The following is a 16,464-nucleotide window of genomic DNA, read 5'->3' as shown; positions in this document are numbered from 1 at the left end:
ATGGAACAGATATTACAACAGCAGATATTAGTATGGTGATGTGATATTTTTCCTAAGTTTAAGTTTATAAACCATAAAAAATGTGAAATTTCAAGAACAAAATATGACTATGAAAACAAATACTGAAACAGGAAGAGTACTGCTGTAACAAAATCCTTTAGAACTGTTGTTTAGAAGATAGTTGTTCAAATAGATAATGACACTAAAAAACACTTCAGAGTTTTTTTTAATGAACACAATCTATAGAGCTGTTCATATCTTGTGCAATTAATTGGACTCACACTACAAATACTATATTGATTTCTGATACCTGTATTTCCTGCTTACAACCTTAACAGTCCTGGTTGCCCTGATCAGCAGTCCCAAAAGCTGCAGTGCACCTTGTGATTGAATAAGGCCTGGAAGCACTTCACTTTCTCATAACAGCAGCATAAGGAACACAGTGTTCTAACTCCTTTTACTCTGTGAACAATCCTGGTGTCATGACAGAATACTGTAGTTTCCATAAACATGCTTTTTGTGGTTTGGTAAGAAGGCTTCTTCCCTGAAGGTATTTTGTTACGTGGTGTTGGTAGCATCCTCTGTTTCTTAGTAGTGCATTCCTATTCACTTGGCATATTCATGCTTTTCACAGTTTCCTGAAGTATTTTTAGGATAATAATAATGCTACCACAATCTCTCATTATTGCCCCAAATATTTCTAAAGTTACCTATCATCTGGAGAAGTCTCAAAAAGCAGTATGTCGGTAATTTGTTCTACATTAATGCTTAAGTAAATATTTAAGTGGTACTGTAATGTTTATTTATCATATTTTTCTGTTGTAACTGGCCTTCATTTTATGTTATTGTCTGAAATAGCTGACTTAATACAAAGTTCCATAAAAGGTATTTTTACTGCAAATATTCTGAAATATAAGTGACTTTTCTTGCTTTAGACAACACCATTTTAACTGTTCTTTTAGTTCTTGGCTTAAATATGAAGCAGTAATGAAATTAAAATGCTGCAGCTTGTACCCTGTGTAAATATTTGTGTTTCAATTTTTAACATCAATGTTTTGATGAATTTGATTAAAGGATACAAAAAATGTTGGCAGTTTTGCTTAAATGCTTAAAGTTAATGTCAGGATGAAGCTATTGATGGAGCCATATGGTATCGTGTATGTTTATGTATGTAACTAGTCTGTGACCTTCTGTGTTGCAGAAAAGCTTCCAGTATGTGGAAGAGAATATGAATACATAGATGTATACGTAAATGCAGAAAGAATTGTCAAACATTTCAAATGCTGCATATTTTAGATTAGTTGCATGTGCTGTTACATACACAAGCGCCGTGTAAAATGTCAGCTACATTACATTGCATACATGTAATGAGCATTTATAACTGAACTGCTCTCCCCGCAGGCACTTTTCTGACCACGGGTGAATATTGCATGCTTGTCTGCACTGCACTTGCACACACCCTGTTTGTAGGTAAACTTCCAGATAGAAACAGCGTTAAAGCATAACCCTAGGAATAAGTGGTTATGAACCTGGTTTCTGCTATTTGAAGTCTTTAATTCAAGGATTGCTGTTTTTCTAAAAGTTAGGTACCAGTCTAATTACAAGTTACGGCTTTGGTAGGTACTACGTTAAATTATGATTTCTAATGCTTCCAGCTTCAAGACACACCAGTCTCCAACCCACCCACCCATCAGGGCAAGTTTTCTGTACAGAACATGCACTAGGTCTCTGCAGGCAGTTCCCAACTCCTTAAAGGATCACCCTGCAGATCAGGTCAGTTATGTGGCCTCTTCAGTTCCTTCAGTTTAGTTCGCTGTTCCAGTGCAGGCTCCTCACTGAAGGTTGCACGTGCTGATTCCCTTTACCTGAGGGCCAGCCACACCTGCCAGTATACTGCTGAACCAGGCAGAACTACTAATCTCAAGCAAGATGGAGAAGCAAGACTTGTCGTTCCTTTCTTTTTTTATGTAATAATTAACAACCACACATTTCTATGCAATTTTTCTGCAAACTTTTCTCAACACTAGGGCCTCAGTGGCTGAGAAAGAAAAGCAATTATTCCAGTAAGACTAAGGTTTAGCCTATGAATAGTTATGGGAATAAAGCAGCATAACTCTGTTGACAGTGGTGTGTAAAGAATGGATTAGAAAACTCACATTGTTCCCTTCAAACTTTAATATCTCTCTTAGGCTGCCTGCTGGCTTTGATTTTCTTGTATGGGTTTTACAGTTCTTTTAGCCAAACTGTACACAAAATAGCTGTACCTGATAGATACCTTTGTCCTTCCTTTTTTAATAAAGTTGCATATTTCTGTTTTCCCCACATACCGGCTTTATTTTTACTAGGTGAAAGAAAGACAACAGTCTCTTGCACAAAGATTATGAACAAGAATATCAGTCTTGTGGACAACAAGAAATGCAAATATTTAACAAAACCTGAACCACAGATCCGCAAGTGCAATGAGCAGCCATGCCAGACCAGGTAATAGTGATTTGGTCAAATTAAACTTTAATAGCTAGATGTACAAATCTTAGGAGCTAAGAGAGGTGACTGCCTCTGGCAATGAATGTGCAGTAAATACATATATCCAAAAAGGTTACAATGCAAAATGCAGGGAAAACAGAAACACTGGCTATTGTTTCTCCTGACTTTTAATTAAAGAGAACCCTTACACACCAAGACTAAATCAATTCTTACTCGATACAGCAGCTCATTATTTTCCTTAGGTGTTCTTACAGACTGATATGTACTATGAGATTGATATTTCAATACTATTAATATAGATTTTAATTAATGATAAATTTTAGTGTTTTGTTCAGTCAAGGCTTTGCTCCTTGAAAACCTTTTAGTAAGCTCTGAGTACAGTAAAAATAAATAAATAAAGAAAGAAATAAATTAATGAAAACAATTGGGTTTTCTACATTGATGCAACTTGAAGTATAGAGAGCCTTCCCCTTGCTCCTCTCCTCCGTCTCCCCCCTCCCTTTGTATATGTATCAATAGGCAGAACTACCCTCTGATGGTGGAATGGTGGCAGAAGCAGGAGTTTTTTTCTCTGAATTTTACCCCAGGAGGCATCTGCAGCTTGCAGCCTGTGCCCTCAAAGCCCGCCCCATTTGGTGTCCCTGCAGCTGAGCTGGCACCCTGCTTCTTGCACCAGCTGGCCAGGCTGGCACACTGACAGGAGTTTGCCATCCTATTTCCATATGGCAGCTAAGAATTATGACTAAGGAAGTCCCCAAGTATTGTGTGGACTTGGTTGAAGTATCTGCCACCTTTCAAGGGAGGCAAGAGCAGCTAGCAGTAGCTGGCTAGCATCCCTGGGAGTAAGCACTGAGATAGGTCTGCTGTGGTCATCTGGAGGAGATGTAGATGGTATTTTTAAAGAAAACAATGCAAAGTAAATAAAATGCAAATACTGTTGAAGAAAGTATGTAAAATGAGCCAGAAGACTTAGCTTTCTCAGAAAGGAAGAAATACTAAAATTGATAAAATGCAAGGTATGATACATTTTCAGCAAGACCAAGCCATAGAGGTTTGGAGTTCCACAGAGTAGGGCATTGCACTTTGAAGGGTTTATTTGTATCTCATTATGCACGTACTTGAGCAGTTCTCTATTTTACTTTATTAACATCACTGTGCACTTAAAGGTTAGAAATGGAATAGTCTGATCTTTTTCTGTGTCATTGTCAACTATAAATTTTTAATGTTCTGTACTTTTTCCAGCTTATTAAATGAAACATTTTAAATGTAGCTAACTACTACTCCGAGTTGCTGTGCTGAGAAATGTGGAAAAATATAATGAGTATTACAAAACAAAAATTGTTAGCTTTCAACAGAAATGTAACTAAAGCATATGCTTGCATCACTATTTGTTTGTTCTTGGCACTTGGAGAAGCATCCTTAACTATAATGCATTATCTTGAAAGGCTGTGATTTGCAAATTGAGGCTCTGGACTGATAATAAAAAAAAAACAAACAAACAAACAAACAAACAAAAAAACCAACCTTAAAATATTTTTGTACAGCAAAAATGTGGCAGAAGGTTGGAACAAATTTGTTAAATCCGTTTCCTAAAAACTCTACCTTGTGATCTAAGTCTCCAGGGATACACTTGTGTACTGCATCAGTGGCAGAGCTTAAAATCCCTTTTTAAGTGCCCTTAAAAATTGTCATCTGGAGCTACAGACCATTTGAGGAAAATTATATTCTTGAACAATTGCTCTCCAGGTATGCAGGCTCTTCCAAGCTGCATCAGCCTTCCTTGCTGCTGTGATTTGTGTGTGTGCTGTGCTGTGATGCACAGAACCCGAGTTAAGACTGACCCTGAAGAACATGAAAGTGCTTGAGCCCTTATACTTCCTCCAGAGCAATAAGTCTTTTGCATGGGAGTGATTCTGTCATATAACAGTATTTTCGAAGAATTCTGGACTTTACATGCATGGCATGCACTTGACATACAGTCATATAGATAGAGAAGGACAGGCTGATGAGTGATCTGTTATCTTTAAAATGTATGTGTATTTTGGAGCTTTTCTAATTGGAATTATAATGAAAGGAGAGTACTCTGAACACATAGGGACAATAGGCTGGGGAATGAAATTATATGAACATCTTATTAAATGTAAGATATGTTAGATTAATAAATAGTCCATTAACAAAGGGAATTTAAAAGGAGGCAGAAAGATACTCAAATATTACTTGGGAGTGTGTACTGGTAAGCAAGAGAGTAAGATGATGTGGTGGTACTTTTCCCTTCCTGTTTTCTTGTTACGGCATTGCCTGCATTTCTTTGCAGATGGATGATGACAGAATGGACTCCATGTTCAAGGACATGTGGTAAAGGGACCCAGAACAGACAAGTAGCCTGCACGCAGCAGCTCAGAAATGGGACCTTGATCAGAGCTAGGGAGAGGGATTGCCTTGGACCAAAGCCCACTTCTGCACAGCGCTGTGAAGGCCAGGACTGCATGACTGTGTGGGAGGCGGGAGTCTGGTCTGAGGTGCTGCATTTATTTATACAAATAGTCCACAGTGATTATTTATGTGTTACTATTTTCTGGGAATATGATTTTTTTCAGCAGCAAGTGGCACAGCTCAGCCTGCTGATTTTCACGGTCCTTATGCAATGATTTGGCAAAGGGGTCAGGGGCTGGGAAGACCAGCCATATAAAACTACTACATTTTACCTAGTTAATGTCCTGAAAAAGTTTATTTTGACCAGTTTTCAAGCACGTATAATCTTGACTGTAGTAGTGGGTAACTAGGGGTAAAGGGAATTAAGGCCATCGCTTATCAACTGCCAGACCTTGGGTTCAGAGTGGGAATATCTTTGACATACCTTTGTACCAAGGCATGTTGATCAGCAGATGGTTGCTCTGCCCTTCTGCTTCAGAGAGGCTATAAGGGGAGCTGCTTGCAAAGGAGAATGTTTTCTTCCCTTCCTCTCTCTTCTCACTCCTTCATCTTTATCCAAGAACAGCATAAGCAGTGGGCAAAAGGGCTTGCAAATAACACGATTTTGCATGCATTGCATCCTGAAGCATTGCTGTGTAATGTAATTATTATGCAAGCAGCTTTATTAATTTCAGATCTTTTAATGTCCATGTCCATTCGGCTTTCTTCCTCTAAAAAGCTATACTGCTTCTAAAAGTAATTGACTGTGGAGGAAGAAGACTGTTGTTATCGCTACCATCTGGACAAGCTGAAGGGGTTATTTGGAGCTTCTTTCTGCACTGGAAGAGCAAAAGCAATTCTGATTGCCTGCTGTACCAGAAACTGTGCTATAGGTCCCTCTGGGTTCAAAATACAAATTGTAGCTTCTAAATCTGGGTGCAGTCCCTCCTTTGGGCTCCTTTGCTCAGCAGCACCCCTTGATCCTCAAGCAAGGAAGAGCTAAGACATAGGGAATGTTTTCAAAGATGGAAAGCAGATGCTAATGTAAAGAGATACAAGAGAAGTAAATGGCAGCAGTTTCTGGTTTGGTACCAAAGGTTTAGAATGTGAGGGCTCATTGTGAGAAGAATGGTACTCACTCTACAGAGGTGCAAGAAATAAACCCAGATTGTTTAGTTGGTTTGTTTTACTTGAGAGATGAGAAATAAGTGAGCATGTTTTTATTGGAAGTAGTAAATATATTTTGAAAAGTGAAGTGTTTCCCATGACCATTCGTACTATCACCATTATATTGGAAGCTAACCATTACTGCTTCCTGCAGTTATAATCAGCTTGGCAAAGGAGAGTTTTGATCTGCAAGCAGTGGGATGATCAAAAGCAGTGACAATGTTTTGAGAAGGAAATGGCATAATTTTTGGCAGTATAAATGGGAATGGTGGAAAAAAAACCAAAAAAACATAGATTAAGACTCTGAGTGACATGAAGAGAGTTTTCACATGCTGTATGTGCAGTGGCTTTGAATTTTCAAATCAGTCTGGAATCTTGCATAGTTTTAGAATATTTACTTTTCCATTTTAACTTTTTTCCCTCCCAGAAAATGTCTATTACAACACCAGCAGAGTTTTCCTGAAGTTGCTTCATACCTTATTCTTATGAAAATTATTTAGATTTCTTTCATATTTCTTTTAATTCTTAGAACAAAGATCGCCTGCTATTTTCAGTATAACATTTTGCACTTACTTAGTCATAACTTCTCAGATGTTTTCTTATCCAAAAGCCTAGTTTTTCCTTAAGCAAATAATTTTTGATCCAATTATATATTTTTAGCTGAAAATGCAACAATTATCATTCTGCCCCATAAGGAATTTTTGTTCATTTATAAGTTTTTAACAAGTCCAGTGTCAATGCAATTGAAGATTGGAAGTCAGGAAATCACTGAAGTCTCGAAATATTTATGTTAGCTTGGCAGAGGTGAGTAGAAGTGGATAAAATGGGGTAACTATGACTTCTGTAGAAACCTGAAAAACATCTTTTTCCAACAGTGCTCTGTAAAATGTGGTAAGGGAGTACGTCATCGGACTGTGAGGTGCACCAATCCCCGCAAGAAATGTGTTTTGTCCACAAGACCTAAAGAAGCAGAGGACTGTGAGGACTATTCCAAATGCTACATCTGGAGAATGGGAGACTGGTCTAAGGTGAGGCATCCTTCATACTTGTGCCCCACAGCATAATACATTTTGCAAGCTGAATTCTTTGTAAGAATTGCTTTTGTCAGAAGTGTAGGAGACTCCTAGCTAAGGGAACAGTAAAGCTAAAAAAACCCAACTTGAAACATGTAGCCACACAGAGACCACAGTATAGATAAGTATCAAAATATGAAGGAAGCATGAGGTGAATCTTCAATATGCAAATCTGGTATAAATTTACTGTTGTCAATAGACAGGCAAACAACTCCAGAAACTGCATCTTACTCCAACCTCACAGTCTGCACATTTCTTTAATTTGTGTTTGCACATTTTATTTGTGTTTCCAATAAGTTCAAAGGAAGTGCCTTTAGCCTGTGAAATTTTCACATAGACCATTTAATATCTAGGAAGCATCTATTACTGTCTATGCTGAACACTCCACATAACTGTCAGTACATTATTTCTTTGGCATATGGGTTTTGTTTTCAGTGAGTTACATGAACATAGGCCAAACTCTAACAGAAAATATTGGTAAGATCCATGATCACATATGTTATTGGACTGGCATCCTGAACATTTGCTACAGTTTTGAATACCCAAAACACTCTGAAATTGACCTTTGTCAAGGTTTTCTTTTGCCATATCACAGATCACACTTTAGCAGAAAGGCTGAAATCTTCCCTCCCTGCCCCCCACCCCCACCCCCCGCCTTGCTTTTCTTCATAACTTTGCACACAACACCTCTGCTTTCAGTGCCTAATGTTATTGCAGCAGGTTTTAACTTGCTTGTATGGAGAAGTATTTAATGTATTTTTAGTTGTCTTTCATGTGATGTAACAGCTGGAAACAAGGACTAAAGCCAGCAGTGTATGACTAGCCAGCCTTCCAAGAATTAGCTGCAAGTACTCTGTGGGCAACTAGTGTTTCACAGAATTCTGCCTGGGAGCTCCCATTTTCTGCTGATGGGGTACAAATTGTCACTATCACATAACTTTATTTCATTTTCTTTACTTTTTTCATGTGTAAGGATAAAGGATAGTGCCAAATTATTTTTATTTATATATATGTATAGTGGAGATAATTTAAAATATTTGGAAATATTTTGGGTCAGCCTCACAAAAACTAGGAGATAACCGCCCTACCTTAGTTACTTCAAAAGCGCAAACCATTAATTTTTAAACAGAAGCAACTAACCTTCACTAGCAGGGTTACTATTACAAGAAGATGTGTTTGGCAATTAACTTTGCTGTTTGCATTTCCATACCACAGAACTGCAGTAAAAACCTGCATCATTTAGCACTAACACCAGCAGGGAGTAGACTATGAAGAAAGGACCATCTGCTTTCTTAGTTGAGGCAGTCAAAGCCGGTTGCTGAGGCTATGTGGGGCTGCTCGATACAGTTACACTGTGTTCCCAGTGCCCTCTGTAGAAAAGAGCTTTACTCCCTAATTCACTACTTTTCACAAACATCCACATCATAAATGAATGTACAAGAACTTACTTCTTCCTGTTTAAAAATTTACTGACATCTTGTATGTTCTGCTTTCCTTCCACAATCAAAGCTGTAACACAGGCTCCTAAATTGTACTTTAAACTTAGAAATTAGGAGATGAGGAAATATTTTATATGGAATTGACGAAACTTTTTGCAGCTAACATACAGCCTGACTGTGACTTGTGCAGTTGAGATTTTCCAATATTTATACCAAAAAGTAGGTACTTTAATTTCTCTACAGAGACGTGAATTCAATTTAAAATATACTTGGATTTCCTTTTTTTATCCCTGTTACTATTCCGTTCCACTGCTAGAGTACATAGCAACGTGAAGTCATGGCATACATGTTAATATGTCTGCAATGGGGGAAACAAATGGAAAGCTCAGATAAATGTTAATCTTTGCTCACTGTTTGTTTCTAACTCAGAAGTTCAGTGCAGCCTTCTGCATTCACTGTTTTTACTCTTTAGGATTGTTCTTGACATTGACAGAAGGCTGCTCCTTTGAGCAGATCCAAGTTCCTCTAAGCTAATGCCAAGACTTGGCTTGAAAAACTTAAATGACGTTTCTCACACATTGAAACAAGAGGCTTAATGTGATCCTTATTGGCTTTGCTGCTCCCCTTGAACTCCTAAGGCATAATTTTAAATGAAGCTTAAATTGCACTATTACTGAAAATATAACATTAGTAATAATCATAGTAGTGCTGTAATGGAGTTAATTTGTTTTAGATATACAGTCACATAGGGATCCAATAATTTTTCAGCTCAATGTTTTAGCAATAATACAAGATTAAAGAACATTTGACCAAAATTGCAAGCTCCAATAGGTCAATAAACACATCAATCCTTCTAAAACTCTTACTTAATCTAAAAGTATGCTGTATAACTTGTATGCAACATTAAACTCCTTAATATTTCTTAAGTCAGCAAGGTGAATCAATATGCTGAACATTGCTGTTTCTAACATAAGTTGGGTTCTGTGGCTGCCCTTGTGAGGAAAATGAGTATGATAAGAAAGTAAAGAATAAAGGCTCAAACTGAGCTTCTGAAGCCAGCATCTAGTAACATTACCAAATACATTGTCTTTTCCCAGTGAATACTATTCTTGGAATACCATACTTAAAAATTTAGAAGTTACCTTCAGATGAGGAAAGCTCATAGCTCATGGCTACTATAGCACCAGTAAGGGTGAGGTGTAGATCAGTCTTAGTATTATCAACATCGTTTACTAAGCTGCTCATTGCTACCCATTTCAAGATTATATGAGGACAGGGTCATGCTCAGAGGTATTCATCATCTAAGGATAAAGAAGTAGGCAGCAGAGAGGTGAAATGAAATGCATACGAACTGCACATTTACACATCTGCCTGGCTTACTAGAGAAGTTCACATCGTTGTAGAAGTCATTCTCCAAAAAAGACTTAAAGGTCAACAGCATATGTGCTCAAAGGGCAGATCTAGGGTACTTTAGTTTATGTAGGAAGCTATGTATAGGGGTTTTTGCTATTATCTAGAATCTTCAGAACACTGGTGGTATAACTGAAGCATGAGAGGAAAGATCAGTTTTGGAAGGGAGAATAATTTGAAGAGTGGGTTTTGAAAATAATAGTTAAAATAATGATTAAAAGCTTAAGTTTGATATGATTATATACCAGAAACTTTTGGAGAGATTCAGCAGGGGCTAATAGGATCAAAATACTGGACAATGGAGTAGAATTTAGGAGCAACCATTTGTATAATGAAGAAATATGGAGTGTGTGTAGAGGAGACTAGGGAAGATAATATGGTATATGTCCAGCTATGGTAGCTGGAAAGAGGACAACAGAAACTAAAGAAGCAACAGAAGCAGAATTTCTAAATAGTATCTACTTGTTAGACCAGAGATGCAGAGAAGTCAAACACAGAGCCTAGGATAATGGTCCCAATGGTTGGCATGGAGTTCGCTTCGTCTATACCCTGAAGAAACAAAAGCTGCTCATTTTTTTTTCCAGTGAGTCTGAAAGGACATCTGAAGCAACTGCTTGGATTTTACACCAATGAGTGTATTCTTTTACACTTGGATTTTACACCAATGAGAGAATTCTTGGCCTATTCCAGATTATTTATTTAAGACAGTACATACAGTGCCCTCTAGAAAGTTTGTTTGTGTACAGGGGGAAAGTCAAGTCTCCAGCTGCTGGAGGGAGACAGGGTGAACCCAAGAGGTCACAGAGAAATCTCCTGAGTGCTACAAAAAGCAGCTGTCAGTAATGAGGATTGCTTCTTTTCTACCCCAATCAAAGAACATGTGAAAATAGAGGGGGGGAAAAAAAACCCTAAATTCTTCTTCTGACAAGTATTCAACAGCATGGGACATTCAACCTTTAAACTGTGTGCTTAAACATTTAAAAGAACCCTAAATTTCCATAGCAAATAGACTCAATTGATTTAATCTCCTTCAATAAAAGAAAAAAAAGTAGAATTTGGATAATATTGATGTTACAATTTTATTGACAAGGTAATTAACCTTGGTTTTGTTCTTTGGATCCCCATCCAAAATTTTTAGCACTTTTAGATTCTGGGAACAGAACAGTGCTGGCCATGAGTCAAAGTATGACACTATTAATAGATTTATGGACAAAGAAATAATGGGACTTTTGTGAAATAATAGAAGTCAAAATAATGCTGGCATCACATTAATAACTTTTATATTGACTTAATTATACAGTTAGTTTCCAGCAAATGAGGTATGTCTTTGTTTCAGGAATGAAGTATGAGCAAATCGTATGGAAGATGTCAATATAATGAAATGAGAGTGGGGAGATTTTTGCACATTTCTAACCAGTCCTGTAATATTAACATCATTTGTTTCAGATAAAGTCTTTTTAGATCAATGTACTGTAGTATTTTGCCTGGAAAAAATGTAGTGTCATGTTAGTTTCTAGAAAAAGAGAACAAGACCACCCTTAATAATAGGCTAAAACACTGTTGAGACTGGAAAGGATTTTAAAAGTAGACATTACCCAATTTGCACAGATACAAAATTACACATAAATGGGAAATTCTGGTATCATTCTTAGATCTGCTGACACATCTTTGCTGGTTTTCTGCTACAAGCCTCTTTAGGGTAAGCAAGGTTTTTGAGAATGCCAAACTGGAAACAAAAGGTAATAATGGGCAGATGTCGTATTGTCTCTTGGCAGTCCTGGGTTATTAGTCGGACCTGATGATCTTAAAGTTCTTCTCCAACCTAAACGATGCTATGATTCTATGAATTGCATTATCTGTAAGTGGGGTTATATTAGAAAAAAATTAAGTTGTGGTACATCAATAGTTTCCATCAGGATTAAGCCATGCTAGACCCCAAGAACAAACAAGAACAGAAGAGGCTTACAGTTCCTGCTGAAAGATGCTTACAGTCTTACCTGACAAGTGATATGAAAGGGGGAGAACTATATAATCAAACAGACAATGAAAAGGAAAAAAAAAGAATACAAAAATTTAAAATCCACCTAACAGCTGCTCTTTTTTTTCCTATGCGTCCTAGGAGAGGGTCTCAAGCAGAAGGTACAGCCTTTACACATTTGTTTTGAACATTCCCTTCAAGAAGTAAACAAGTGGGTGCCCGTAATGACCTTCTCATGGAGTACAAGAGATGGTATAATGCAAAAAAGAAGGGCAACAGATGAGAAAACCCCCAACCCTCATAGCTAGAAGAGTATGCCTGAAAGATGGCGGCATGTAGCAGGGGTGAATACAAGCCTATGCTTAAACGGGTCTGTACAGCCACAACCTCATTACATGATGTACATCATGCTGCAGGGTACCATCTGAAAGAGTAGTATGGGCAAAGATGAGATTAATTTACACAGTCACTGTTATTGTCTGCCTGAGAAAGAAAAGGGTAACATCAGCGATTTCAGCAATTGTATGGAATTGCTTTAAACTGTGCTGATTTTAGTAAGTGGTTTTGAGGGTCGCATGCTGAGATGCATGGTAGAGACAGAAATCAGTAATGAAACGTTTGACTTCTAAGTCACCTTCATAAAGATTAACAGAGGAATTCTAGGATATTTTTTTTTTTTTTTTTAAAAAAAAAAGAAAACAGATCTGAAATACACCTGAATAAGCTGGGTTTTTCGTAGTAGTAGAAGTAAAAGGATAAAAACTCTGCTAAAATAGGTAAATGAAAACTTTATATTATAAATAAATGACATTTTCTTCCATGTATGCCAGCAGTATTTCAGAACTAAATATTGTTAGTATTAGTATGCAGGCATAGATTTTGAACCTTTGACCAGCATAACAAATTTTCTGGGTGCTCCTTCCAGCCATATCCTCTGTGCTTCTACCTACAGCCTGCAACTATAGCTGTAAGTGAAGCAGTCTGGCTGCTATTTGCCTTACCAGTGTTGGGCACTCCTTAAAATTGGCAAGTATGGTTGGTTGGACACTGGCTTACTGGTGTGAGAGTACTACTGGTTTAGTATTGTGTACTGCAATATTATATTGTACACTATCATCAAAGGAGACTTTTACTTCTAGTGAAGCAGAATTTACTTCATCAGTTGGCATGATTTTTACAAAAAAATTTCACTATACCATGCAGCCCATTTTATCTGAAGTTGAATAGACTGTAGATATCTGTACTGTACACATAATCTCCGTTTTGCTGTTTTCTATTGTTGACAACTAACTGTTCCTTTACCTTCTGTAAATACCTTCTGTACTGGCAGCTTGTCTAGCTGAGTATTGAATGGCCAGATTTGGCAATCTGGCATTTTCCAAAAGGATGGATAGTTGTGATAGCTATTTTAGTGGTACATTGGACTCAGAGATCCAGGGCATCCACTGCGCTTTGTGATCTAACACCTTTCTTTCCATACAAACAACTGCATTTGAAGAAATTACTCTTCATATAGCCTTACTGAAAAGTGACAATGTGGGTGTGTGGCAGCCTAAATACTGATATTGTCTGTTAGCATTAATGGTCCTTTTCAACTGTGATGAAGAGTGTCGTAATCTGGAGTCCAAAATTTGCATATATCAGATTTCCAAAATGCTATTTCATAACAATATTTTTTTAACATTTTAAAAATCATCTTTGACTATCACAATGGAGTAAAAAAAATTGAATATTTCAAATGGTAAAAATATTTTCTTTTTTACTCTAGAGAGTTACAAAGGTATGCCTTCAGGCAGAAATTTTGGATAAACTGTTAAGCATCATGGCATTTACTGAATGTCTTCACAAAGAGAAAATCATACATGTGCATTTGTATTGTAACACTAAACTTTTATGCTGGATCTCATTTTTAAAAAGGAGATGGGGATTACCTTCAAAAGGAAACAAGTGAATTAAAAACTGAAAAACTAGAATTAGGAAAGAAAAAAACCCCACACTTTAGCTACTATTATAGGAAGAAGTACAAGTAGGATGCTTTTGAAATAAGTCATGTGTTTTTACTACAGAGAAGATAGCAGGAACCCACTTGCTTGTGCTAAGACTTGCTCAGAGCTGTCATTCAACATTTGGACATGGTGATCTCTTGGAGCAAACAAGGCCAGGTGAAGGAGAAAAAGTTCACACTTAGCAGGAGTTGTGTCATGCAGCTATAAAGGCAGAAGTCACAAAGGACAGGAGCAGCAGCTTCCCATCAGCTCCTTTGCCACTACTGTTGTCTTCCAAGCCATTCTAGCACAGTCTAGATTAGGCCAAATACCAATTCCCAAACTTTTGTGGTTGTGAGCCTTATAGTGCCAGGACAGGCATTAGTGCTGCAGGGGACTTAATGCACACATATGCATATAAACATAGATTTAAATAAAGAAAAGCATTCTTGGGAATTTCTGGATTGAAGTAATGTCCTATATCCAGGACTTCACTGTGTGCTTTCCCAGAAATTACTACCAATTTTTGTTGAAGGCTACTGGGATCTTTGAACAAGGAGTCTCCTGGAAGGCTGATGCATGATTCAGCAGGTAGATAAATGGTACTTTACCAGTAAAAATATATACTCCTACACTCTAGTACACAACCATTACAATGCAGAACTTTATTGCATAACTAGCAGGATGTGTATCCCAGACTATTCTGAATGAGGAAGAGTAGTAACACTGATCATCCCTTCAGTGTCCTTGTGCTGACACTAGTTCTTGCTCAGTCAGGCTCTGTCTAAAAAGATTATTCTCAACAAAATCTTGTAAGATAGGGACCACACTGTCCGTCAGAATTTCAGTGTCCCAGGGAGCTACGCTGAATTTATGTGCAAAAAATACCATCACATAACATCACAAGTAAGTAAGAAAGGAGCTAGTGGAATTGCAAGTAACGTTGGATGGTAAAGGAGAGGGAAAACACAAACAAGAGCAGCAACTTCTGGTTTATCTTCTCAGAATTTCACTTAAATGAAGTAAATACGTTGCGTATGTACAGCCCATTCTGCTTAAGGATCTCCAGTCTCTTTACAATAACTGATGTATGTACCTGAGTCCACATTATAAGACCACCTCAATATATAAACTGGAGAACACTGCAGTTTGTCTGAGTTTTCATGGCTGGTCCCACAGTTTGGAGACCAGTCCCCTGACATTTTGAACCACATACATTTTTCTATCTAAGCATAGACTTTTACTGCATGTTCATTAATTTCTGTCTTAATGTTCTTTCTTGCTTTTGCTTAGTGATATACATTGAGCAAATCATTTCATCAGTCTGTTCATGACAAGGCCTAGATTTGTTCTCTGATAGCTGACAAGTCATTCCAAATCTGTCAGTGTGTGCAGGAAAATTCATTTCAGTTCAGCGCTTAGAGTCAGTCCAGTAAACGTTCTTTTGCCTGCTGTATCTTTATCTCTAATCTCATTGCTCTCTCTTTCCAAATGTTTTCCTCAACATCTCTGACTGTATCATCCGACAACATGTAACTAATTTAGCTGGTTTGCTTGGGTTCTGTTAGAATTTATGTAATCCTCCTGCTCTTGTGGGATCTAATTCATTTTTGTGTGTTGGAAAACTTTTTTCTTTCATGCATTTTTTTATCCTGTCTTTCATGAAGTTCATGTAGATAATACTGCTTCAGGTGTTCATTCTTGCAATAAACTTGATCTTCTATGAAGTCCTCATTTTGTCACAAAAGTATTTATTGTTATTTTTTCTTATTTTGTTTTAATCATTATTTTCACTTGTTACTGTTTTCTAATAGTTTGTAACTAGTTACAAGCTGAAAATACTTCAAAAATGTAATTAAGTAATTCTTGAAAGTTTCTTTTGAAATAATTGTTTCAAATTAAAGCCTGTGATTTCCGACTGGCAAATCAGAATCAGTGTAGCTACTTAACATTATTCATTTACCATTTTCAAAGAATTAAAGGCAATATAATGTCTTTCAAAATACTTTAAGAAAGATTTACTTTCCTGCTTTATCTGTGCTGTTTCAGGCTGTTGTTCATAGATTTTTGTTTAACCTCCAGAGTTCCCTCATCTAATCTTGCCACAAATACTTCCAATAATGTTGACATAAAACAGAGTTCACCCAAAAGTAATGATCATTCTTTGGTAAGTCTGTCACAGGATGACAACAATTCAGGTCAACATTGTCGATCTCCCAGCCTTCTGATAACTCTCTCAGGACACTCATGCTTTTGGGTGACCTCATCATACATAATGAAAGTGTTACACGTCACTATGGTTTTCCTAATACTGAATTAGTTTGAATAATTTTCTGGAAATCCATTTTGTTCCAAGGAAGAATGTGTGTAGTCATTTTCAAAAGAAAATTAACCAGTGCAAGTTTTGTTTCTCTTTTGAGGTTTTTATTTCAAAAGCAATGACCCATATGTGGGATCACACAGGGTATCCCTGTCTCAAAGGGGCAAAAGGATCTTTGCACAGGAGTTAACAGGGC

The 16,464-nt window shown here is 37.2% G+C and overlaps 1 protein-coding gene across 3 annotated transcripts in view; it reads left to right on the top strand.

The window, feature by feature from the left end:
- The window catches only part of ADAMTS19 (ADAM metallopeptidase with thrombospondin type 1 motif 19), a 159,704-nt gene that overhangs the window by 127,951 nt on the left and 15,289 nt on the right, over nucleotides 1-16,464 (top strand). For all 3 annotated transcript variants that reach the window (XM_080373138.1, XM_080373136.1, XM_080373137.1), the window contains exons 19-21: nucleotides 2,346-2,481; nucleotides 4,799-5,003; nucleotides 6,939-7,091. In XM_080373138.1, coding sequence (XP_080229264.1) covers nucleotides 2,346-2,481; nucleotides 4,799-5,003; nucleotides 6,939-7,091 — 494 coding nt within the window. The remainder of the gene's footprint in view (nucleotides 1-2,345; nucleotides 2,482-4,798; nucleotides 5,004-6,938; nucleotides 7,092-16,464) is intronic.

Source organism: Falco punctatus (genome assembly GCF_963210335.1).
Source record: "Falco punctatus genome assembly, chromosome: Z".
Taxonomy (NCBI): domain Eukaryota; kingdom Metazoa; phylum Chordata; class Aves; order Falconiformes; family Falconidae; genus Falco; species Falco punctatus.
The sequence above is the reverse complement of the archived record's forward strand: the minus strand, read 5'-3'. Positions and strand labels throughout refer to the sequence as shown.